Source organism: Macaca fascicularis, chromosome 7, assembly GCF_037993035.2.
Source record: "Macaca fascicularis isolate 582-1 chromosome 7, T2T-MFA8v1.1".
Lineage (NCBI taxonomy): Eukaryota > Metazoa > Chordata > Mammalia > Primates > Cercopithecidae > Macaca > Macaca fascicularis.
Genome location: NC_088381.1, coordinates 10,452,446 through 10,477,305, shown reverse-complemented (window position 1 = coordinate 10,477,305; position 24,860 = coordinate 10,452,446). Strand labels below are relative to the sequence as shown.

Sequence of the window (24,860 nt, the reverse complement as noted above, 5' to 3'; positions counted from 1 at the left end):
CGTCTCCGCGGGTCTCTGAAGCACTCAGCACATAGGGCAGCTTCTCTCTTCCGCTTGGTCGTCTCTGCAGCATTCAGCGGAGCGCGTACTCCTCTCTGCAGCTGGTGGTCCCATCTTCTCCAGCTATCAGCAGAGAGGATACTCCACTCTGCAGCTGGTCATCCTCTCCTGTCATCTCTCTGCCATCTTTATCCTCTGGCGTCCGCCGCCCTGCTGTGACTGAGCCCAGGGCTTTTGTGGACCTCAGAGGGGAGGAACTACATGCCAGTTGGTCTGTGGGCTGCCATGGGTGGGCCCGGAAGAGGCACCGTGAGTCCCCATTCTAGTCATCGGGACTGGCAGCCCAGCCCCCTTCCTTCAGGTCCTCCCTGGCCTGAGGGTGGGGCCTTACTGGGGATCCCGCCCCCTTCCACCCAGGACTCTTGTCTGTCTCCCGCTGCCATTCATGGCCCTGGGGCTTGGCCTCAACCCTGCTCTCAGATTAGAGCAGGTGCTGGGAGTGGAGAGAGGCCAGGCAGTGGGAGCAGACACCCCTGAGCCTGCAGGGATGGGGAGGGGGATCCTTCCTGGGACGCCCAAGGGTGTAGACTGCAGAGGCGCCCTGGTCCTATGCCTGGGAGGACAGCCGCAGCTGCACAGGGGAGCTCCTACCCCGCCAGTTTGGAAGAGGCAGGGCTCCCGCCTGTCCCCAGCTAATGCCTGCTTCCTACAGAAGGAAGCCCAGGTCTGCAGCCATGGGTGCAGTGGCTGCAGCTGCACCGCGGAAGGCAGATCCTGCCTGTTCCTGGCTCCCCAAAGAGTACAGGGAGGCTGGGATCCACAGCTGCGGTGTGGGCGGCTGTAGCCCACCTGGGCGGGGCTCCTGCTTGCTCAGTAAAGCAGGAGACCTGGGTCTGCAACTGCAGGGGCATGGGGACCTCCTGTCCCAACTCAGAAGGGACGGGGCTCCCACTGGCTCCATGGAGTGTGCAGCCCCAACCTCTCTTCCCTGCTGCAACTGGTATGATGTCAGCAGCCACTGTCATCAATTTGGTCACTCATGGTATATAGTTGCCCACAGTGCCGCTCCTCAGCATGAAGCAGCCAGAAAGATCAATGACCAGACTTCCCATGATTGAGGGACTGATAAGTAGAAAGGAGGGTGCTGAAACGGACGTTTATGTTTTCTTTCAATAAACATAGAAATTGACCCTCCCAGTCTTAAAACTTTGAGAAAGTAACTCTTGTTTTTATGAATTCCTTTCTCAGGAAACCAACCGTCAGACCTCTCGGACAGTATCATGGAACTAAAACTTACCAGATCATAGCATCTGGACAGTGAGACACCAGGCCATTTATCTGTCATGATTGTCCAAGTGGCCACCTGCTTCCTGTTGACCAACTCTTCTTTCTTACCCTTCCCTAATTCCTGTTTTCCTGCATGCAGTTACATTTCTTCTCTGCTATATAAACTCCTGATTTTAGTTGGTCAGGGAGATGGATTTGAGACTGATCTTCCATTTCCTCAGCTGCAGCACCTGATTAAAGCCTTCTTCCCTGCATTGTCTCTGATTGGCTATCTGTGTGCCAAGCATCAGGACCTAGACAAAACCCCTGGTGTTCTGGTAACAGTACTTTGAGTGTGATGATTCATTCGTTCACTTAAGGTTATATCTATAGGTATACATTTATATTAACTAATAATCATTGACTTAAAATTTACATTGCAAACATAAATATATAAAATGCAGTTGCTGCCCAAGAGAAGTTTTGCAGTCTATTTGGCAAGAGGATACACACCTGGATTAGTTAGTGCCCAGTCATATCTTACCTTTAGGCCTTCAATTATTTGTAGATTGTTAAAAGTCTTAAACTGTGTAGTATTCACTAAGTGCAAAAAGAGATAGTGAAGGAAGAAATCAACGAAGACAGGGATCAAGAAGTCCTTCAAAGGCCGGCACAGTTGCTCTTGCCTGTAATCCCAGTACTTTGGGAGGCCAAGGCAGGCAGATCTCTTGAGCCCAGGAGTTTGAGACCAGCCTAGGCAACATGATGAAACCCCGTCTCTACAAAAAATACAAAAATTAGCTGGGCAGGATGGCAGGCACCTGTAGTCCCAGCTACTTGGGAGGGTGAGGGGGCAGGATCACTTGACCTTGGGAAGTCAAGGCTGCAGTGAACTGTGATCATACCATGGCACTCCAGCCTAGGCACAGAGCAAGACCCTGTCTCAAAGAAGTGTTTCAAAGAGGAAGATTTGAACTCAGTCATCAAGAGAGGCTACGATGGAGTAGAAAGGAAGGAAAGAGAAGTTTCAGAGAAAAGAAACACTTAGTTTTAATAAAAATGAAAGAGCTAGTTAAGCGGGAAAGCTGGGAATTTGAACATGGATCTGTTTGACCTAATCTTTTTAGCTGCACCAGCGTTTAAAAATTTGGATGAGTCTTTAACTTTTTACCCAGACTGTAAGTTGTGATACCTACCTGCATAGTAAGTGGAAGCTTTCCAGAGAGCTGGGAGGGGCAGAAGGAGCCTGGAGGCCTTTGCAAATTAAGTTTTAACTCCCATCGGCCTGACAGCACAGCATTACCCCACATCATTGCATACAAAGGGCATCCCCGGTCCGCAGGGTCAGACCCAGCCCACACAGCTGGGAGCAAACAAAACCGGTAGGGCTGGCCTTGGTAGTCACCAGTCAAAACAAAAATTCCAGATACTTTGAGGAATGTTTCTGGCAACTCCAGGATTGAAGAGTAACCAGTTTCCTGGAGACAAAAGAATGGATGTGGGCCAAGAGGCGCCATATTTCTCAGCTCTGTCAAGCAAATGCCAAGTGTCCAAGGAGTCTGAGTCTAGTGAAAAGCCATGGATAGCTTGTGCTCTCTGCCCCAATTTCTTTTAAGTTAGATTATTGAGGTATCCTTTCCATGAGCTTTGGCAGTTGTGTAATCATCACCACAATCAAAATACAGAACATGTCCCTCTCCTCAAAAAGTTTCCTCTTATCCTTTTGTAGTCAACTTCCTTCCTGTCTCTGGCAATCACTGATATTTTTCTTATCCATATTTATTTTTTAGAATGTCATGAAAATGAAGTTGTGTAATATGTAGCCTTTTGAATCTGGCTTCTTTCACTTAGTATTAATGCATTTGAGACTTACCCAGGTTGTCATGTTTATTAGTAGTTCTTTCTTTTTTATTGCTGAGTAGTTAGTCATTTCTGTAGAAAAAAATCGTCAATAAATCAGTCTAGGACAGTAAACATTTACCTCAGGTGGGGTGAACATACATCCCAGTATTCCTGGGACTGATCTGATTTATGCCTATTGTCCCAGCATAATTTTTAATAATAACTCCTTTTACTCTCAAAAGTGTCCTAGTTTGGATGATAAATTCTATGGTCACTCTAAACAAGGGCATACCAAGATGTGTTTATATTTCACTTGCTTTACAATGCTGTCAAATTTGCCTTCTAGAACACCATAATTGTATATATTTATATTTCTTATAAATATTATTGGTGATAATAGCAGTAATAACTTACATGTAATCTCATTTTGATTTTCACAACAATATTCTCATTTTGCATTTGAGAAAACAGATTTAGAATAGAATAAATGACCTGCCAAAAATCATGAGCTAGAAAGTGATAAAAACTGCATCCTCTGTTATATATTCAGCCCTTAATCTCTCATATTAATTGGGAGGCATTACCATGTATTGATTAAGAATATAGGCAATGGAGACTGGGTTCCAGTGCAGACTCTTACTTTTTTTCGTTGTTTAATCTCAGGCAAATTACTTAATCATTTTATGCCTTTATTTTCTTACCTATAGAAGATAATATGTCTACAGTGCCTACACCTGGCATATGGTAAATTTTTGATAAAGTCTCGCTGTTATTTTTAATGATACCGTTAACACCATCATAGTGGAATCTTTCCTTGGCAAAACGCTTTCTCCTCCCCATCCCCATATATATATATGTGTATATATGTGTATATATATATATGCTAGAATGTTTTGTGTTTTCTCCCTTCTATTTTAAAAAATTAATTGTTAATCTTTAATAGTAATGTCTCTAATTATGAAGACCTTCAGTATTTAAGAGGTGAAAGAGTAATACGATCTGAAGAGAAATGAGAGTATGTCTTTGATATTTAGATAAATAGTTTAGTCTTGATGTAGCAAAAAAAATTCCAAAAACTATGTGTCTTGGAAAGCTACATTTTTCAAATTTTATGTGTATCTGCTAGAATAAAAATAAGATAGGATGATGGCTAAGTTTGGGAATCATGGAGTAAAATTGTGCCAACTTCTTAGGGCCTTTTTAATGTACTTAAATTCCAGGAAATAGTTTAACGTGCAGCATATCCAAATGTACTTGAACAGAATAAAGCATCTGTTAAAATCTATAGCACTACTTGGGAAATTCTGTAGTCGTGTTTTACCATGAACACTATAGGTATTGATTGTATAGGTTGATTTGCAAGGACCAGGAGAAGACTGGTGGCAGGAAAATCAAATAATTGTTACGGTGATTTAGGCTTGAAGTTACGGGGCTGTAGTTCTGACAGTGGAAAAAGGAAGATCTGAATGGATCTGTGAAATATTTTGAAGGAAGGTTTTTTGTTTGCTTTGCTTTGCTTTGGTTTTTTTTGGAGACAGGTCTCACTATGTTGCCTAGGCTGGTATCAAACTCCTGGGCTCAAGTGACCCTCCCGCCTTGGCCTCCCAAAGTGCTGGGATTACAGGTGTGAGCCACTGTGCCCTGCCTAAAGGAAAATTTGAGAAGACTTAGTGATTTGTTAGGAGGAGAAAGAAGTCAAAACAACTCCCGTGTTTCCAGTCTGAGAGAAGTTTGCCAGTCATTTCAATTGTGATAGCTAGGCAGGGCAGCAAGTTGGCTTGACATTGAAGAAATTTGTTTTAGATGTGTTTACTGGGACCTAGCAGTGGCTGACCCAGGAGCCAAATACAAAGAAATTAAGGAAGACCTGGGTCAAGAGAAATAACTGGAGCCATGAAAGCATATTTCATCAATTTTAGTGGAGAGAGGAGCTGCTGGAGGAAAAGGAACCAAAAAAATGGTAAGGGAACAAGGAGACCTAGGACAACTGTGTCGTATGAACAGAAAGGGTCAGGGAAGGGCCACGAAGTGACAAAAGAGCTAAATGGTGATGAAGAATGAGCAATATCTTTAGAGTTGGCTTGTCTGACTTTGATGAGCATCATCAGTGCTATAAAGGCTCCTATATAGGTTTAATTCAAGATGCATTTTTTTTTCAGATGAGAGAGCAAAATAAAAGCAAGTTTACAAAGAGTTAAAGAGAAAATGGAAGCTAAAAAGCACTCATTGTAGAAATTTGGCAGGAAAGGGAAGCAGAGAAAGAGTATAGGAGTTGATCAGGGAAATCTGATCATGTTTGAAAGCAGAATGGGGGAATAAGTTCAAAGGGAGAAATCAAAGATTTTTAAAAAGGGTTTGTGGGAGCAAAGTCCAAATTGAGGTGAGAAAGCAAGACCTGAGAAAGTTAGATGAAGTTGTCCTAATCTTGGAAAAGTTAAAATAGATTCTTCTTATGAAATATTACCTCCATGTATTGGCGTTTCCATCTTTTTTACTTGTTTACTATAAGGAAGTTATGCGATTAAGCCTTGTTTTATAAGACAGTGATCTCATTAAGTTAAAATATTTATTTCTTCAGATTATAAAAATAATCCATGTTTGTTGTAGAAAATAGAAAAACATATTAAGTGATGGTGGGGGGGAACACCCATAATCCCACCAGCAATAAATAATTTCTGTTAATGTTTTGATAGACCTTTTTTGAATGGATAGATCTTATCTATATGTCTTTTGAAAAACCTGGATCATACTATGCATTTAGTTTTCTATTCTGCTTTTTAAAATACTGTTGCTAGCCAGGTGAGATGTTGTGTGCCTATAGTCGTGGCTATTCTGGAGGCTGAAGTGGGAGAATCTCTTGAACCCGGGAGTTCGAGGTCAGCCTGGGCAACATATGAGATTTTCTCTGTTAAAAAACAAGCAAAAAAAATACCACTGCTGTGGTTTCAGTGTGCGCTCCAGAGTTCATGTGTTGGAAACTCAATCCCCATGCAACAGTATTGAGAGGTGGGACCTTTAAGAGGTGACTGGGTCATGAGGGCTCTGTCATGAATGGAGCAGGTTAATTATTGTGAAAGTGGGTTTGTTATAAAAGTAACTCTGGCCCTTTTGCTTTCTGTTTTGCCCACTTATCCTTCTGCCTTCCACCATGGGATGATAAAGCAAAAAGACCCTTGCTAGATATGGGCCCCTCAGTCTTGGACTTCTTAGCTTCCAGATACAAAATAAACCTCTGTTCTTTACAAATTACCCGGTCTCAGCTATTCTGTTGTAGCAGCACAAAATGAGTTAAGACAACCATTATTTTCAGACTTTCCTCCACTTCACAAAACAGCCTTTGAAAAGTGTTTTTAATATTCCATTGTAAGCACCAGTCCCACTGAGATCAGCCTTGGCTTTCTTAGATCCGTTCTTATCACCTTCTTTTTTTAACCTGATCTGTATTGCGTTATGAAACATAAGAACTACAGATAATACGGTTATTGAAATGCTGCACATATTGAGAGTCTGGCCACTGAATTTAGGAGGAAGGAATCAGTACATATAGGCCCTAAAGATTATCCCAGAAAAATCTAATGTTTACCTTCTCTTCCTCTCTCCTTCACTGAAATCCTTTTTTTTTTTTTTTTTGAGACAAAGTCTCGCTGTGTCGCCCAGGCTGGAGTACAGTGGCACGATCTCGGCTCACTGCAAGCTCCGCCTCCCGGGTTCACGCCATTCTCCTGCCTCAGCCTCCCGAGTAGCTGGGACTACAGGCACCCGCCACCACGCCCGGCTAATTTTTGTATTTTCAGTAGAGACGGGGTTTCACCGTGTTAGCCAGGATGGTCTCTATCTCCTGACCTCATGATCTGCCCGCCTTGGCCTCCCAAAATGCTGGGATTACAGGCGTGAGCCACCATGCCCGGCCTACTGAAATTCTTGAAGAAAAAAGTTCATGTTCACTCTTGCCTTCCATTGTTTACATGGTAGCCGCCTCATGGGAAAACTTTTGATAAGGCCCCATGAATCTCCTGGTGGGCCTTAGAAAAGAGAGGAAAGGGTTACCCGTGTTAGATGAAGGAAGGATGGTGGATAGCTTATAGCTTATGTTCACCTGTCCACCTGTTGTTATCTCCTCAGAAAAATTAGTACTGTCATCTTATTTGGCTTGAATCTGCTATTTAAAGTTTGGTTATTCAGGATTGAAAATGTTTAGTCTAGTTGAGAACAAATTGAATTCAATTAATGAAAATAGAAATGTGGTTGAATGGCATGGATTCTACGTCCTGTGATCTGCTATTAACTGTCTTTGGGTTAGTTACTTGACATCTCTGGGTTAAAAAAAAAGTAGGCTAAAGCTTTTATGTTCTAAAACCCTTTTATTTATTATTTTATGTATTGTATTATAGTGGTTATAAACTGTTTTCAACTTCAAGATTCTTGAGAGATAACTACACATACCCTTTGCCATAGTGGGAATGACTGTGTAGTAGTAACTGGAGGAGAAAGTTTCTTTGTACACAACCATGCTTTGATTTTTCAAGAAGAGGAATGAAATTGCCTTGTGAAATTACAGAGTTAAATACAATGTAAGTGATAAATATATTGTAGTATATTAATGGAAAAAGAAAGCTTAACTTGATCTTGAGCTGTAACTTAAGGTGTTACAAACAAAAGTCCAGATGTGTTCCATTCCTGTATGATGAGTTTTTCTCATTATTTTAAGTAGATATGGAGTATGTGAACACTTCGAGCTGTTTAAATCTTTTTTTTTTCTTCTTTTTTCGAGACGGAGTTTCGCTCTTGTCACCCGGCCTGGAGTACAGTGGCTCACTGCAACCTCTGCCTCCCGGGTTCAAGTGATTCTCCTGCCTCAGCCTCCCAAGTAGCTGGGATTACAGGAGTGCGCCACCATGCCCAGCTAATTTTGTATTTTCAGTAGAGAGGGGATTTCACCATGTTGGTCAGGCTGGTCTCAAACTCCTCACCTCAAATGATCCACCCGCCTGGGCCGCCCAAAGTGCTGGGATTACAGGCATGAGCCACCGCTCCCAGCCTAGAGCTGTTTAATCTTTTGGCAGCCATTGTAGTAGATTATATAAAAAGATCCCTTTTCATTTTTCTGGTAGGTGATAGCTACTACAATTTATCCCTCCAATTCCTACTACATGCTTCTGTTTTTCTACCTTCTCAAGACAATACCCTAAGGGGTATTAGCAAACACTGTGTTGTCTTTAAGAAAATATGCACTATATCCAGTGTTCAGGGTAGTTATATATAGTTAGTGTATTGGCCCCTTCTCAATCTTTTATTCTCTTAATGCCTTATTTCTTTTGTTCCTTTTTTTTCATTAAAAGGCTATCATTTCCGGTTTCTATAATCAATGTCTTCAACCCCTAATACCGTTTGAGATTCTTCACTTTTTTGTGTATTATCAAATAGCACTTCAAAAGCACATAGAGGCCTGAACCATTGCTTTAAACTAGTTTCAGTTGCATTGTCAAATGCTCTTGGTGGAAAAGGGATAATCCTATATTGTTGCCCCAACAAAGGTGCTATCAAACACATAAGACATGAAACAAAATGGAATTTGTAGTGTATAATTCCTTTGCAATGAGACTTTACCTTTACAGTTATGATTTCCTTCACTCTTTTTAAAACTTCATTGAAATATAATTTATATACCATAAAATTCACCTGTTTTAAATGTACATACCAAAATGTACAATATACTGATTGTACGTATATTGTAAGTGTACACAGAAATGTGCAGTTGGCAACCCCAGTATAATTTTAGAACATTTCCATCCCAAAAAGAAACCTTGTGCCTTTATATATACAATTATTCCCACTCCCATCCTAGTCTAAGACAACCACGAATCTACTTTCTATCTCTATAAATTTTATTTTTATAGACATTTTCATTTAAATTGAATCATTTAATATGTGGTCTTTTATGTTTGGCTTCTTTTACTTAACATGGTATTCAAACATATGGTATATGTAATGGTACTTCTTTTTTTCTTTTTTGAGACAAAGTTTCACTCTTCTTACCCAGGCTGGAGTGCAGTGGCGCGATCTGGGCTCACTGCTGCAGCCTCCCAGGTTCAAGTGATTATCCTGCCTCAGCCTCCCAAGTAGCTGGGATTACAGGTGCCTGCCACTATGCCCAGCTTATTTTTTTTCTATTTTTAGTTGAGACGGGGTTTCACCATGTTGGCCAGACTGGTTTCGAACTCCTGACCTGAGGTGACCTGCCCACCTCTGCCTCCCAAAGTGCTGGGATTACAGGCATGAGCCACTATGCCTGGCCACTTCATTCCTTTTTTTTTTGAGACGGAGTCTTGCTCTGTCACCCAGGCTGGAGTGCAGTGGCTCTATCTTGGCTCACTGCAAGCTCCGCCTCCTGGGTTCACACCATTCTCCTGCCTCAGCCTCCCGAGTAGCTGGGACTACAGGTGCCCGCCACCACGCCTGGCTAATTTTTTTTGTATTTTTAGTAGAGACAGGGTTTCACCGTGTTCAGCAGGATGGTTTCTAACTTCTGACCTTGTGATCCGCCCGCCTGGGCCTCCCAAAGTGCTGGGATTACAGGCATGAGCCACTGCGCCCGGCCCTTCATTCCTTTTTGTTGCTGAGTAATATTCCGTACAGATATACCACATTTCTTTTATTCATTCAGCAGTTGATGGACATTCTGGTTGTTTTGTGCTTTTTGGCTATTGTGAATAATGTTATAATATTTGCATACATATCTTTGTTGGGACATATGTTTTCGTTTCTTTTGCATGTTTATGTAGGAGTTGCTGGGTCATATGATAAATCTGTATTTAATATTTTAAGAAACTGCCATGTTATTTTCCAAAGTTTGAATGTATTCTTACATTCCTGTAGTAATGCCTGAGGGATCCAGTTCTTCCATATCTTTCTCAACATTGTTATTGTCTGTCTTTTTTAGTATAACCATTAATGGTTATGAAGCATTATCTCATTGTCTGTGCAACAGGTTTGCAAGTAGTTTTGACTTGCATTTTGTATTGACAAATGGTGTCAAGTCCTTCATTCTTAAAAAGTTTTAGAAAACTATTTTAGCCTATGAAGAAGTAAAAATGTCTCCCATATGAAACAGGGTAGACTATCCATAATTGTACATTATCATCTAGAGGAAAAATTAATTTTATAGTTTCTTTAAAAACACATACAGGTTGAGTATTCCAAATCTGAAAATCCAAATCTGAAATGGTACCAACTCTGAGGCTTTTTGAGCACTGAAATTTTTTGAGCACTCAAAGGGAATGCTTATTGAAGCATTTGGGATTTGGGATTTGGGGTGTATAACCAGTAAGTATATAATGGACATATTTCAAAATCTGAAAAAATCAAAAATCCAAAACAGTTCTGGTTCCAAGCATTTCAGGATTTCAGGTAAGGGATACTCAACCTGTATGTACATATATATTATATATGCATATGTGTGTGTGTGTGTTGCTTATTTTATATTTGTATTATTTTTATTATAATCGAATCTTAGTATGTTGCCCTGGCTGGTCTTGAACTCCTGCACTCAAGCAATCCTCTTGCCTTGTCAGCCTACCAAAGTGCTGGGATTAGAGGTGTGAGTCACCACACCTCGCCTGCTTTTTAAAAGTTAATATTTGTGGCCAGGCGGGGTGGATCACTTGGGGTCAGGAGTTCAAGACCAGCCTAGCTAACACGGTGAAACCCCATCTTGACTAAAAATAGGAAAATTAGCCGGTTGTGATGGCGGGCACCTGTAGTCCCATTGAGGCAGGAGAATCGCTTGAATGCGGAAGGCAGAGGTTGCAGTAAGCCGAGATCGCACCACTGTGCTCCAACCTGGACGACAAAGCGAATTAAGAAAAAAAAAAGTTAATATTTGCATGATGCTTTTTTTTCCCTTCTTTTTACTTTCCATATGCCTATATCATTATTTTTGAAGTGAGTTTCCTGTGGACAACATATAGTTAGATCATGTTTCTGAATTTACTCTGATAATCTCTGGCTTTTAATTAACTAAATGACTTTTAGACCATTTATATATAATGCAGTTATTGGTATGTCAGAGCTTAAGGCTATCATTTTATTTTTTGTTTTCTGTTCTCTCTGTTCTTTGGTTCCCCTGGTTTTATTTATTGATTTGTTATTTTGTTTTGTTTCCCTTTCTCCAGGTTATGTAAACATGTTTCTCATTCCATTTTAATTTCCCTGTAGTGTTTTTGAGTATAATTCTTGATACAGCTTTTTCAGTGATGGTTCTAGTTATTACATTACACATACATATCACAGTCTACTGATGTGGTCATTTTACCAATTTGAGTGGAATGTAGAAATCTTACCTCTTTTTATGTCCCTTTAACCTCCACCACTTATCCTATAAAAGTCTCAATTAGTTTCTTAATTAGTTACCTGTATTTTGAACAAAATCAGATAGTGTTATAGTTTTTACGTCAACAATTAAACATAATTTGGAAAACTCAAGAATGAAAGTCTGTTGCATTTTCCTATATTTTTGCTCACCATTTTCTGTCTCCCTGGTGTTCCTAGATTCCTTCTTTCATCATTTTGTTTGTTTGTTTGTTTGTTTGTTTTGTTTGGCTAGAGAGAACTTCCTGTAATCATTCTTTTAAGGTAGATCTGCTGGTAAAAAATTCCCTTAATTTTCTTTCATCTGAGATTGTCATAGTTTTCTCTTCATTCCTGAAGGATATTTTTTCTGCAGATAGGATTCTGGGTTGACACTTCTTTTCTTATAGTACTTGAAAAATATGCCATTCCTTCTAACTCTTCCCCAGTGGTCTCTATCTCCTCTCTAATGAACACCAGGTATTATGAATTAATTTCATTTTTGTGGATACTTCTTTCCTTACCCTTCTAATGTGTTCTGATGTGTACTGGTTTTCCTCTACTTCTGGTGCACAGCCTTCATCTTGGGACGTTCTTTCATAATCATCCTGGGAAATCCCTTCCATATATCCTATTGGATTTCCATTTCTTACCTTTCTGTATTTTGGTTTATCCTTCTCTTATTGCTTACTGTGAAGAAATTTTGGGGAACTCAGCATATCTGAAGATACCTTTCTCCTACCCTCACACTTGATACTTTGGCTGGATATAAAATTTAAGGTTGCCTGAGAATTTTGAAGTCTTTACTCTCAGTCATTTTTACATGACCAAATTTGGGTTTTAGGATTTATTTTTTATTTGTTTGTATATTTTCACCTTATCTAGCTTCCCTACTACTCTGAAATTTAGCAGTAATCTACCTTGTAGGTCTATTTTCATCCACTGTGATACCCTTTCCATCTAGAAATTTATGTCCTTCAACCTTGTACAGTTTTCTTAAATTATCTCTTTGTTTGATTTCTCCTTTACTCTCTTGTACTCTTTCTAAAATTCTCTTTATTTGGATGTTAGTCCCTCTAAGCCAGTCTTCTGATTTTTTTTGTTTTTCTTCCTACGTTCTGGGAGATAGCTTCAGGTTTCTCTTCCAACTTCTCTTGAGTTTTTTGCTATCTTTATTATGTCCCATTTTTAATTTTTTTTTTTTTTTTCAGACGGAGTCTTGCTCTGTCACCCAGGCTGGAGTGCAGTGGTGTGATCTCGGCTCACTGCAAGCTCCGCCTTCCGGGTTCATGCCATTTTCCTGCCTCAGCCTCCGGAGTAACTGGGACTACAGGCACCGGCCACCACGCCTGGCTAGTTTTTTGTATTTTTGTTAGAGACGGGGTTTCACCGTGTTCGCCAGGATGGTCTCAATCTCCCGACCTTGTGATCTGCCCGCCTCGGCCCCCCAAAGTGCTGAGATTACAGGCGTGAGCCACCACGCCCAGCCTATTTTTAATTTTTAAGAGTATTTTTGTTAGGGTTTTTTGGTCTCATTTTTGTTTTATAGATGCAGTTTATTCTTTCAAAGATTTTTTAAAAGTTAGATTTATCAGAGTACAATTTACATACAATAAAAATTCACCCTTTTTAGTGTATAGCTCTATTAGTTTTGATAATTAGGTAACCACCACCTTAGTTGACATATAGTTCTTTGGAAACAGACCACCATTGATGTTAGTATTTTAGAGGGTGTGTGTGTGTATGTGTGTGTGTGTGTGTGTGTGTGTGTGTGTATGTTTTCCTATAAGACTGGTCAAAGTTCCTAAGAAAGTATCCTCTGCACTCTTCTCGGGAGTATATAAGCCTGGTTGAAAGCCTCTGTGAGGCAAGGAGTAGAAAGAACGTTAGCGATCTCAACATTTAGTATATAAACTTTCACTTGATCCCCCCTTTTAGAATATGTTCCTAGGCTGGGTGTAGTGGCTCACACCTGTCATCCCAACACTTGGGTAGGCCAAGGTGGGTGGATCACTTGAGGTCAGGAGTTTGAGACCAGCCTGGCCAATATGGTGAAACCCCATCTCCACTAAAAATACAGGAATTAGCCGGGCATGGTGACGGGAGCCCGTAATCCCAGGTACTCAGGAGTCTGAGGCAGGAGAATCGCTTGAGCCTGGGAGGCAGAGGTTGCAGTGAGCTGAGATCGTGTCACTGGACTTCAGCCTGGGCAATAGAGTAAGATTCCATCTCAAAAAAAGAAAAAAAAAAATGTTCCTCCCAGGGACTCGGTTTTATGTTTTCTAGACAATAAAACTTGTTTTTTTACTGGAATGAGGAAGAGGATCTAGTGAGCCAACTGTGTTCTAAATGGCTATTCAATCTATCTACTTGTTCTTAGGGTTACCTTTATCTCTACTTCTTTTATTTATTTGTTTATTTTTTATTATTATACTTTAAGTTCCAGGGTACATGTACACAACGTGCAGGTTTGTTACATAGGTATACATGTGCCATGTTGGTTTGCTGCACCCATCAACTTGTCATTTACATTAGGTATTTCTCCTAATGCTATCCCTCCCCCGCCCACACCCCATGACAGGCCGAGGTGTGTGATGTTCCCCGCCCTGTGTCCAAGTGTTCTCATTGTTCAATTTCCCACCAATGAGTGAGACCATGCGGTGTTTGATTTTCTGTCCTCGCGATAGTTTGCTGAGAATGATCATTTCCAGCTTCGTTCATGTCCCTGCAAAGGACATGAACTCATCCTTTTTTATGGCTGCATAGTATTCCATGGTGTATACGTGCCACATTTTCTTAATCCAGTCTATCATTGATGGACATTTGGGTTGGTTCCAAGTTTTTGCATTGTGAATAGTGCTGTAATAATCATACATGTGCATGTGTCTTTACAGTAGCATGATTTATAATCCTTTGGGTATATACCCAGTAATGGGATCACTGGGTCAAATAGTATTTCTACTTATAGATCCTTGAGGAATCGCCACACTGTCTTCCACAATGGTTGAACTAATTTACACTCCCACCAGCAACGTAAAAGCATTCCTCTTTCTCCACATCCTCTCCAGCATCTGTTTCCTGACTTTTTAACGATCACCATTCTAACTGGTGTGAGATGGTCTCATAGTGGTTTTGATTTGCATTTCTCTGATGACCAGTGATAATGAGCATTTTTTCATGTCTCTGTTGGCTGCATAAATGTCTTCTTTTGAGAAGTGTCTATTCATTTCCTTTGCCCACGTTTTGATTGGGTTGTTTTTTTCTTGACAATTTAAGTTCTTTGTAGATTCTGGGTATTCACCCTTTGCTAGATGGGTAGACAGCAAAAATTTTCTCCCATTCTGTAGGTTGCCCGTTCACTCTGATGGTAGTTTATTTTGCTGCACAGAAGCTCTTTAGTTTAATTAGATCCCATTTGTCTATTTTGGCTTTTGTTGCCATTGCTTTTGGTGTTTTAGTCATGAAGTCCTTGCCCATGCCTATGTCCTGAATGGTATTGCCTAGGTTTTCTTCTAGGGTTTTTATGCTTTTACATCTAAGTCTTTAATCCATCAGAGGCATCCAGAAGCCTCTGTTCTGTTCCATTGGTCTATATATCTGTTTTGGTACCAGTACCATGCTGTTTTGGTTACTGTAGCCTTGTAGTATAGTTTGAAGTCAGGTAGTGTGATGCCTCCAGCTTTGTTCTTTTTGCTTAGGATTGTCTTGGCAATGCAGACTCTTTTTTGGTTCCATATGAACTTTAAAATAGTTTTTTTCCAATTCTGTGAAGAAAGTCATTGGTGGCTTGATGGGGATGCCATTGAATCTATAAATTACCTTGGGCAGTATGGCCATTTTCACGATATTGCTTCTTCCTATTCATGAGCATGGAATGTTCTTCCATTTGTTTGTGTCCTCTTTTATTTCGTTGAGCAGTGGTTTGTAGTTCTCCTTGAAGAGATCCTTCACATCCCTTGTAAGTTGGATTCCTAGGTATTTTATTCTCTTGGTAGCAATTGTGAATGGGAGTTCACTCATGATTCAGCTCTGTTGGTGTATAGGAATGCTTGTGATTTTTGCACATTGATTTTGTACCCTGAGACTTTGCTGAAGTTGCTTATCAGCTTAAGGAAATTTTGGGCTGAGGCAACGGGGTTTTCTAAATATACAATCATGTCATCTGCAAACAGGGACAATTTGACTTCCTCTTTTCCTAATTGAATACCCTTTATTGCCTGATTGCCCTGGCCAGAACTTCCAACACTATGTTGAATAGGAGTGGTGAGAGAGGGCATCTCTGTCTTGTGTCATTTTTCAAAGGGAATGCTTCCAGTTTTTGCCCATTCAGTATGATATTGGCTGTGGGATTGTCATAAATAGGTCTTATTATTTTGAGATATGTTCCATCAATACCTAGTTTATTGAGACTTTTTAGCATGAAGGCATGTTGAATTTTGTTGACGGCCTTTTCTGCATCTATTGAGATAATCATGTGTTTTTTGTCGTTGTTTCTGTTTATGTGATGGATTACGTTTATTGATTTGCCTATGTTGAACCAGCCTTGCATCCCAGGGATGAAGTAGACTTGATCATGGTGGATAAGCTTTTTGATGTGCTGCTGAATTCAGTTTGCCAGTATTTTATTGAGGATTTTCGCATTGATCTTCATCAGGGATATTGGTCTAAAATTCTCTTTTTTTGTTGTGTCTCTGCCAGGCTTTGGTATCAGGATGATGCTGGCCTCATAAAATGAGTTAGGGAGGATTCCCTCTTTTTCTATTGATTGGAATAGTTTCAGAAGGAATGGTACCAGCTCCTCTTTGTATTTCTGGTAGAATTCAGCTGTGAATCCGTCTGGTCCTGGACATTTTTTGGTTGGTAGGTTATTAATTATTGCCTCAATTTCAGAGCCTGTTATTGGTCTATTCAGCAATTCAGCTTCTTCCTGGTTTAGTCTTGTGAGGGTGTATGTGTCCAGGAATTTATCCATTTCTTCTAGATTTTCTAGTTTATTTACATAGAGGTGTTTATAGTATTCTCTGATGGCAGTTTGTATTTCTGTGGGATCGGTGGTGATATCCCCTTTGTCATTTTTTCCTGCATCTAGTTGATTCTTCTCTCTTTTCTTCTTTATTGGTCTTGCTAGCGGTCTATCAATTTTGTTGATCTTTTCAAAAAACCAGCTCCTGGATTCATTGGTTTTTTGTTTTTTGTTTTTTGTTTTTTTGAAGGGTTTTTTGTGTCTCTATCTCCTTCAGTTCTGCTCTGATCTTAGTTAGTTGTTGCCTTCTGCTAGCTTTTGAATTTGTTTACTCTTGCTTCTCTAGTTCTTTTGATTGTGGTGTTAGGGTGTTGATTTTAGATCTTTCCTGCTTTCTCTTGTGGACATTTAGTGCTATAAATTTCCCTCTACACACCACCTTAAATGTGTCCCAGAGATTCTGGTATGTTGTGTCTTTGTTCTCATTGGTTTCAAAGAACATCTTTATTTCTGCCTTCATTTCATTATTTACCCAGTAGTCAATCAGGAGCAGGTTGTTCAGTTTCCATGTAGTTGTATGGTTTTGAGTGAACTTCTTAATCCTGAGTTCTAATTTGGTTGCACTGTGATCTGACTGGCAGTTTGTTGTGATTTCTGTTCTTTTTACATTTGCTGAGGAGTGCTTTACTTCCACTTATGTGGTCAGTTTTAGAATAAGCGTGATGTGATGCTGAGAAGAATGTATGTTCTGTTGGATTGGGGAGGAGAGTTCTGTAGATGTCTATTCGGTCAGCTTGGTGCAGAGCTGAGTTCAAATCCTGCATATCCTTGTTAACCTTCTGTCTCATTGATCTGTCTAATATTGACAGTGAGTGTTAAACTCTCCCATTGTTATTGGGTGGGAGTCTAAGTCTCTTTGTAGGTCTCCAAGAACTTGCTTTATGAATCTGGGTGCTCCTGTATTGGGTGCATATATATTTGGGATAGTTAGCTCTTCTTGTTGAATTGATTCCTTTACCATTATATAATGGCCTTCTTTGTCTCTTTCGATCTTTGTTGGTTTAAAGTCTGTTTTATCAGTAACAGGATTGCAAACCCTGCTTTTTTTTTTCCTTTCCATTTATTTGGTAGATCTTCCTCCATCCCTTTATTTTGAGCCTATGTGTGTCTTTGCACATAAGATGGGTCTCCTGAATACAGCACACCGATAGGTCTTGACTCTTTCTCCAATTTGCCAGTCTGTATCTTAATTGGGGCATTTAGCCCATTTATGTTTAAGGTTTATACTGTTATGTATGAATTTGATCCTGTCATTGTGATGCTAGCTGGTTATTTCACCTGTTAATGGATGCAGTTTCTTCCTAGCATCGATGGTCTTTGCATTTTGGCATGTCTTTGCAGTGGCTGGTACTGATTGTTCCTATCCATGTTTAGTGCTTCCTTCAGGAGCTCTTGTAAGGCAAGCTTCATGGTGACAAAATCTCTGAGCATTTATTTGTTTGTCTGTAAAGAATTTTATTTCTCCTTCACTTATGAAGCTTAGTTTGGCTGGATATGAAATTCTGGGTTGAAAATTCTTTTCTTTCAGAATGTTGAATGTTGGCCCCCACTCTCTTCTGGCTTGTAGGGTTTCTGCCAAGAGATGTGCTGTTAGTCTAATGCGCTTCCCTTTGTGGGTAACCTGACCTTTCTTCGTGGCTGCCCTTAACATTTTTCCCTTCATTTCGACCTTGGTGAATCTGACAATTAAGTGTCTTGGGGTTGCTCTTCTTGAGGAGTATCTTTGTGGTGTTCTCTGTATTTCCTGAATTTGAATGTTGGCCTGCCTTGCTAGGTTGGGGAAGTTCTCCTGAATAATATCCTGCAGAGTGTTTTCTAACTTGGTTTCATTCTCCCCATCACTTTCAGGTACACCAATCAAACGTAGATTTGGTCTTTTCACGTAGTCCCATATTTCTTGGAGGCTTTGTTCATTTCTTTTCACTCTTTTTTCTCTAATCTTGTCTTGCTTTATTTCATTAATTTGATCTTCAGTCACTGATATTGTTCCTTCTGCTTGATTGAATCAGCTATTGAAACTTGTGTATGCTTCACGAAGTTCTCCTACTGTGGTTTTTAGCTCCATCATGTAATTTAAGCTCTTCTCTACACTGGTTATTCTAGTTAACCATTTGTCTAACATTTTTTCAAGGTTTTTGGCTTCCTTGCGGTGGTTGAGAACATGCTCCTTTACTTGGAAAAGTTTATTACCGACATTCTGAAGCCTACTTCTGTCAACCTGTCAAACTGATTCTCCATCCAGTTTTGTTCCCTTGCTGGTGAGGAGTTGTGTTCCTTTTGTGGAGAAGAGGCATTCTGGTTTTTGGAATTTTCAGCCTTTCTGTTCTGGTTTCTCCCCATCTTTGTGGTTTTATCTACCTTTGGTCTTTGATGTTGGTGACTTACGGATGGGGTTTTGGTGTGGATGTCCTTTTTGTTGATGATGATGCTATTCCTCTCTGTTTGTTAGTTTTCCTTCTGACAGATAGGCCCTCAGCTGCAGGTCTGTTGGAGTTTGCTGGAGGTCCACTGCACACCCTGTTTGCCTGGGTATCACCAGCGGTGGCTGCAGAACAGCAAATATTGCTGCCTGATCCTTCCTCTGGAAGCTTCATCCCAGAGGGGTACCCGCCTGTATGAGGTGTCTATCGGCCCCTACTAGGAGGTGTCTCCCAATTAGGCTACACAGGGATCGGGGACCCACTTGAGGAGGCAGTCTGTCTCTTCTCAGATCTCAAACATCGTGCTCGGAGAACCAATGTTCTTTTCAGAGCTATCAGACTGGGAAGTTTAAGTCTGCAGAAGTTTCTGCTGCCTTTTGTTCAGCTGTGCCCTGCCCTCAGAGGTGGAGTCTGTAGAGGTTAGCAAGCCTTGCAGAGCTGCGGTGGGCTCTGCCCAGTTTGAGCTTCCTGGGCCACTTTGTTTACCTACTGAAGCCTCAGCAATGGCAGACGCCTCTCCACCCGCCAGGCTGCTGCTTCACAGGTCTATCTCAGACGGCTGCACTGACAGTAAGCAAGGCTCCGTGGGCATGGGATCCGCCAAGCCAGGCGCGGGATAGAATCTCCCGTTCTGCCGTTTGCTAAGACCATTGGAAAAGCGCAGTATTTGGGCAGGAGTGTCCCATTTTTCCAGGTACCGTCTGTCATGGCTTCCCTTGGCTAGGAAAGGGAAATCCCCCGACCCCTTGTGCTTCCCTGGTGTGCTGACACTCTGCCCTGCTTTGGCTCGCCTTCTGTGGGCTGCACCCACTGTCCAACCAGTTCCAGTGAGATGAACCAGGTACCTTAGTTGGAAATGCAGAAATCACCCATCTTCTGCGTTGATCACCCTGGGAGCTGCAGACCGGAGCTGTTCCTATTAGGCCATCTTGGACTTATCACCGTCTCTACTTCTTGATGTCCTTGGTATTGCCAGTTCCTGAACTTTTGGGGGATTCTTCATTTAACTTTCCTCATTGCCAATTTAGGATCTGGCTGTCTCACATCTGCTGAGTCAGTTACCACTTTTATTTATTTATTTATTTATTTATTTATTTATTTATTATTCTTTTGAGATGGAGTCTTGCTCCGTCACCCAGGCTGTAGTGCAGTGGCATGATCTCGGCTCACTGCAACCTCAGCCTCCCGGGTTCAAGTGATTCTCCTGCCTCACCTCCCAGGTAGCTGGGATTACAGGTGCCCGCCACCACGCCCTGCTAATTTTTGTATTTTTGTAGCAACAGGGTTTCACCATGTTTACCAGGCTAGTCTCGAACTCCTGACCTCAGGTAATCTGCCTGTCTCAGCCTCTGAACTTACTGGGATTACAGGCATGAGCCACCACACCTGATCCAGTTACCACTTTTAGATTTAGTTTCCAAAATGTTGTTGCCATCACCTGAACTCCTGTCTTTGTCCTCATGGGTTTTATGTCTTTATAAATCTTTTATTGTCATTTATATCAGGTTTCAAGGAAGGGTAGAGGTAATTGCATGTGTTCAATCCGTTATCTTTTTAACTAAAAGTCCCCTTTTTTGAAAAAGAAAAAAACTTACATTGTAGCATTGATCTTTTTAACTAAAAGTCCCCTTTTTTGAAAAAGAAAAAATCTTACATTGTAGCATTGTGGACAAGACCCTTTATGATCTAACTTTCATCTCTGGCCTCATTTAACTGGCCCACAGCATAAGCTCCAGCCAAAAGTATCTGCTTAAGAGACTGCCAAACAGTGTTGCTTCATGCCTTTCAGTTCTGCACATGCTATTTTCTCAGTGTGCTGTTTGTCCTCTAAGACTGTTCTTGGTTAAACTTTGCTGATTTGTCTGAGTGTCTTTCTGTCAGAGTACTTATTGTATTATTGCAGTTATTTATTTACTTTTCAAAAAGTCTCACTCTAGAGGTTTCTTAACCTGGGATAGAGATGGAAGGGTCGTCCATGAATTAGCTGTAAGAAATATTAGAAAATGCTGAAATTGTTTGTAAAATTTCATGTGTATGTTCATATTTTTGGAGAATTGAGAATATGCCTCAGAAATACTTGTGGAGCTTTTAAAAAATATAATTGCTTTGGGCTCCACTGCAGAGAGAGACATACTGAGTTACAGTCTCTTAAGTTAGGACCCACAAAAATCCATTTTCAAAAAATTTTCTAAATGATTCTTTAAAACAGGATCTCTGAGCATTGTCTACATTAACACCAGGGCCTGGCTTATCTTAAATGCTTAGTAGATGTTTAAAAAAAGAATAAGGGAGGAACTTAAGTTCAGGGCATGACCTGAAATAAGTTTCCAATGTGAAACCAGAGTGCAAGTGACAAAATCCCAAATTTCCTGTTATATAAATTAAGTCATAGCATTTGTTTCCATCACCACCTTCTCTTTACACCCTCTTTAGATGTAATTAGTAAAATAGGAGGGCATGGATTTTTTTTTTCCCCAAAGGTAGAGGAGAACTTTGGAGAGCTGTCTGCAAAAATGAAAGAAGAATTTAAGGATTAGGCATAGGACAAGTCAGTTGTATGTAGTCCAATTTTGGTTCCTCTCATTGCTTAGGGTTGTATTTGACCCAGTGATTTAGTTGCACAGTTTTAGGTTTCTGTACATTTGGATGTCATAGATACCACTATCTTATATACCTTATTTCATAACCTGTGCATTTAATAAATGGCTAGTGAGATAGAAAATGGGGAGATTGATGTGTTGCTTTGGCAGAAATAATAATAATAATAATACATACATACATACATACAATATTATTGTAACTGGTTCCAACTAAAGAATGAGGACAACCTGGTCACAGTGGCCCACACCTGTAATCCCAGCACTTAGGGAGGCGGAGGTGGATGGATCACCCGAGGTCAGGAGTATGAGATCAGCCTGACCAACATGGTGAAAACCCATCCCTACTAAAAATATATAAAATTAGTCAGGCATGGTGGCACAAGCCTGTAATCCCAGCTTCTTGGGAGGCTGAGGCAGGAGAATCGCTTGTACCCAGGAGGTGGAGGTTGCAACGAGCCAAGATCATGCCATTGCACTCCAGCCTGGACAACAAGAGCAAAACTGCATCTCAAAAAAAAAAAAAAAGGACAGAAAGAGCCTTAATTTCCTGGAATGCCTTGCCTTGTGCTTCTTCTATGTTCAAGGTTTTAAAAAAATTGTAAATTAAAATTATGTCCTCTGCCTTTTTTATGTAGCATTGTGCTACTGTTGTATGTTTGTGTGTGTGTTAAAAATGACCAGGCTCTTTTTGCTTTTTTAATTTTCTATTTTATTTTATTGTCTAGGTACTTAAGAGATTATGGCATCGGAAACCCACAATGTTAAAAAACGGAACTTTTGTAATAAGATTGAGGATCATTTCATTGATCTTCCTAGAAAAAAGATCTCTAATTTCACTAATAAGAACATGAAGGAGGTAAGTCTATGGTTTCTAGAAAACAGATAAGACAATTTAAACTGTCAAGTCTCTAGATACCTCTGGTTGAATTGTTTAAACAGTGGGAGGATAATAATTCTGCTTAATCTCCCAGAATTAAGTTGAGTTGGTGAAGTATAACCAATGTCTTTCTTTTTTTTTTTTCTTTGTTAGGTCTTAACCATTGTATTTCTATATGCTCTAAAAAGTTTTTAGTCGGGCTGGGCATGGTGGCTTATGCCTGTAATCCCAGCACTTTGGGAAGCCTAGGTGGGTGGATCACCTGAGGTCAGGAGTTCGAGACCAGCCTGGCCAACTTGGTGAAACCCTGTGTCTACTAAAAAGACAAAAATTAGCTGAGCATGGTGGTGGGTGCCTGTAATTCCAGCCACTTGGGAGGCTGAGGGAGGAGAATCACTTGAACCTGGGAGGTGGAGGCAGCAGTGAGCTAGATCGTGCCATTGACATTACATTCTAGCCTGGGCACCAAGAACAAAACTCCGTATCAAAAAAAAAAAAAAAAGTTTTTAGTCAGTATACTGTTTCAATATGATATAGTTTAAATATTTTAGTTAAAGAGGAATTTCAGAGGTGCTTTGTGTTCACTATTGTAAGGTTCATTAGCGCTGGTATACTTTCTTTTAAACCACATTCAGGCCAGGCTCATACCTATAATCCCAGCACTTTTGGAGACTGAGGCAGGAGGATCACTTGAACCCACAAGTTCAAGCCCAGCCTGGACAACATAGTGAGACTCCATCTATACCAAAAAAAAAAAAGTTTTTTTTTTAACTACTCAGGCGTGGTGGCATGCACGTGTGATCCTTAGCTACTGGGGAGGCTCAGGTAGGAGGATCACTTGAGCCCAGGGTGTTAAGGCTGCAGTGAGCTGTGTTCATACCACTGCACTTCAGCCTGGGTGACAGAGCAAGATCCTATCTCTAAAACAACAACAGCAACAGCAATAAGAAAAGAGATTAAAATTTAACTCACTTGTTAAGCATCCTATAAGTTACAGTATAATTTGCGACTAGTGTGTGGAAAATAGGGAGCTGGATATTGTATTAGTCCATTTTCATGCTGCTGATAAAGACATACCCAAGACTGGGTAATCTCTACAGAAAAAGAGATTTAATGGACTCACAGTTCCACGTGGCTAGAGAGGTCTCACAATCACATCAGAAGGCAAAAGGCATATTTTACTTACATGGCAGCAGACGAGAGAATGAGAACCAATTCCCCTTATAAAACCATCAGATCTCGTGAGACTTATTCATTACCACAAGAACAGTTTTGGGGAAACCACCCCCGTGATTCAGTTATCTCCCACTGAGTCCCTCCCACAACATGTAGGAATTATGGGAACTACAGTTCAAGATGAGATTTGGGTGAGGACACAGCAAAACTATATCAGATATGTTGCTTTGCCAAAAATAACTACATATGATGTTGTTGTATGTTGATTCAGACTACAGAATTAGAACAGAGAAAACATTAATCTGAAAAACTTACCTGTTGAATTTTAGATTTGTTGATATCAATCACAAAATTTACATAAGTATTAATGAACTTAAATATGCCTCAATTATTAAGTACAATGAATTCTGAGTTCCTCTTCAAAGAACCAGTATGTCAGTATGTTCAGCTTCCTTATATTTTGTTCTCCATTTTAAAGTTTAACTTCCTCGTTCTTTATGCCTCCTTGCCCCTAGTTTCAGTAAACAACCCCCTTCTAGCCTTTATACTCACATATTTAGAGTTGTTAGTCATCCTTAGTCACCTGCTCTGTCCTTAGTCATTTTAGTCACCTGCTCTGTAACCATCCTTCCCGCTGAAACTGCTCACCCTGCCACTCCAGCTCATACCCCTGCTCTCTTTAAAATAGCCTATCAGAATTAGTTTAGACTGTGTTGTCCAACCCTAGCCAATAGGGGAACAACACAGCAGTAGGGACTAGCTGCGTTAGGGATAAGTACCCCTTCCCCTCCCTTGTCCAGTGTGATTTTGCGACCACTCCAGGTGCACCCTTCTGCAGAAGTAAATTGCTTTGCTGAGAAAGCTTTTTGCCAGAGTGCTGATTCTTCTCTGCGGCATCGAACATTTGTTTCTAACAAATTTGGGGGCCCATCCGGGATTCCCATTCTCCTCTGGGGAAGGGTCTCTGGTCCTCTCCCATGAGGAGGCATGCCGCTCGGCCTCTTGTGGCGTCCTCGGGTAAGGAATCGAGGCACACCCAGTGTGATGAATAAACCTAGACTTTCAGCAACGCAGGAAGAAACAGACCAACAACTTGGGGGAAAAAGAAAAAACATCACATACCAGGTAACCCTGTGCATAGACCAAGGTAAGAAACATCACAAGAGTGACAAAGTATTTCCTTGGTGGTCGGGGAATCTTGGAGGTTGAAAGTGCGTGAATGAGACGCACAATTGAGTGCAAAGCGAGTGTTGAGTCCAGATTTGTGGTTTTGTAGTCACCTCATACAGCTTAGGGCAGCCCTCCTGTAA

At 40.7% G+C, this 24,860-nt stretch overlaps 1 protein-coding gene across 4 annotated transcripts in view; it reads left to right on the top strand.

Moving 5' to 3' along the window:
• Window positions 1-24,860, top strand: part of KATNBL1 (katanin regulatory subunit B1 like 1) — a 67,293-nt gene that overhangs the window by 21,375 nt on the left and 21,058 nt on the right. For 2 of the 4 annotated variants that reach the window (XM_073995431.1, XM_005559081.4), the window contains exon 2: window positions 22,223-22,353. In XM_073995431.1, coding sequence (XP_073851532.1) covers window positions 22,237-22,353 — 117 coding nt within the window. In that variant the 5' untranslated portion in view covers window positions 22,223-22,236. Of the gene's footprint in view, window positions 1-7,499; window positions 7,680-22,222; window positions 22,354-24,351; window positions 24,698-24,860 lie in introns of those variants that run through there. The other 2 variants (XM_015452599.3, XM_073995432.1) reach the window with 2 other exon arrangements.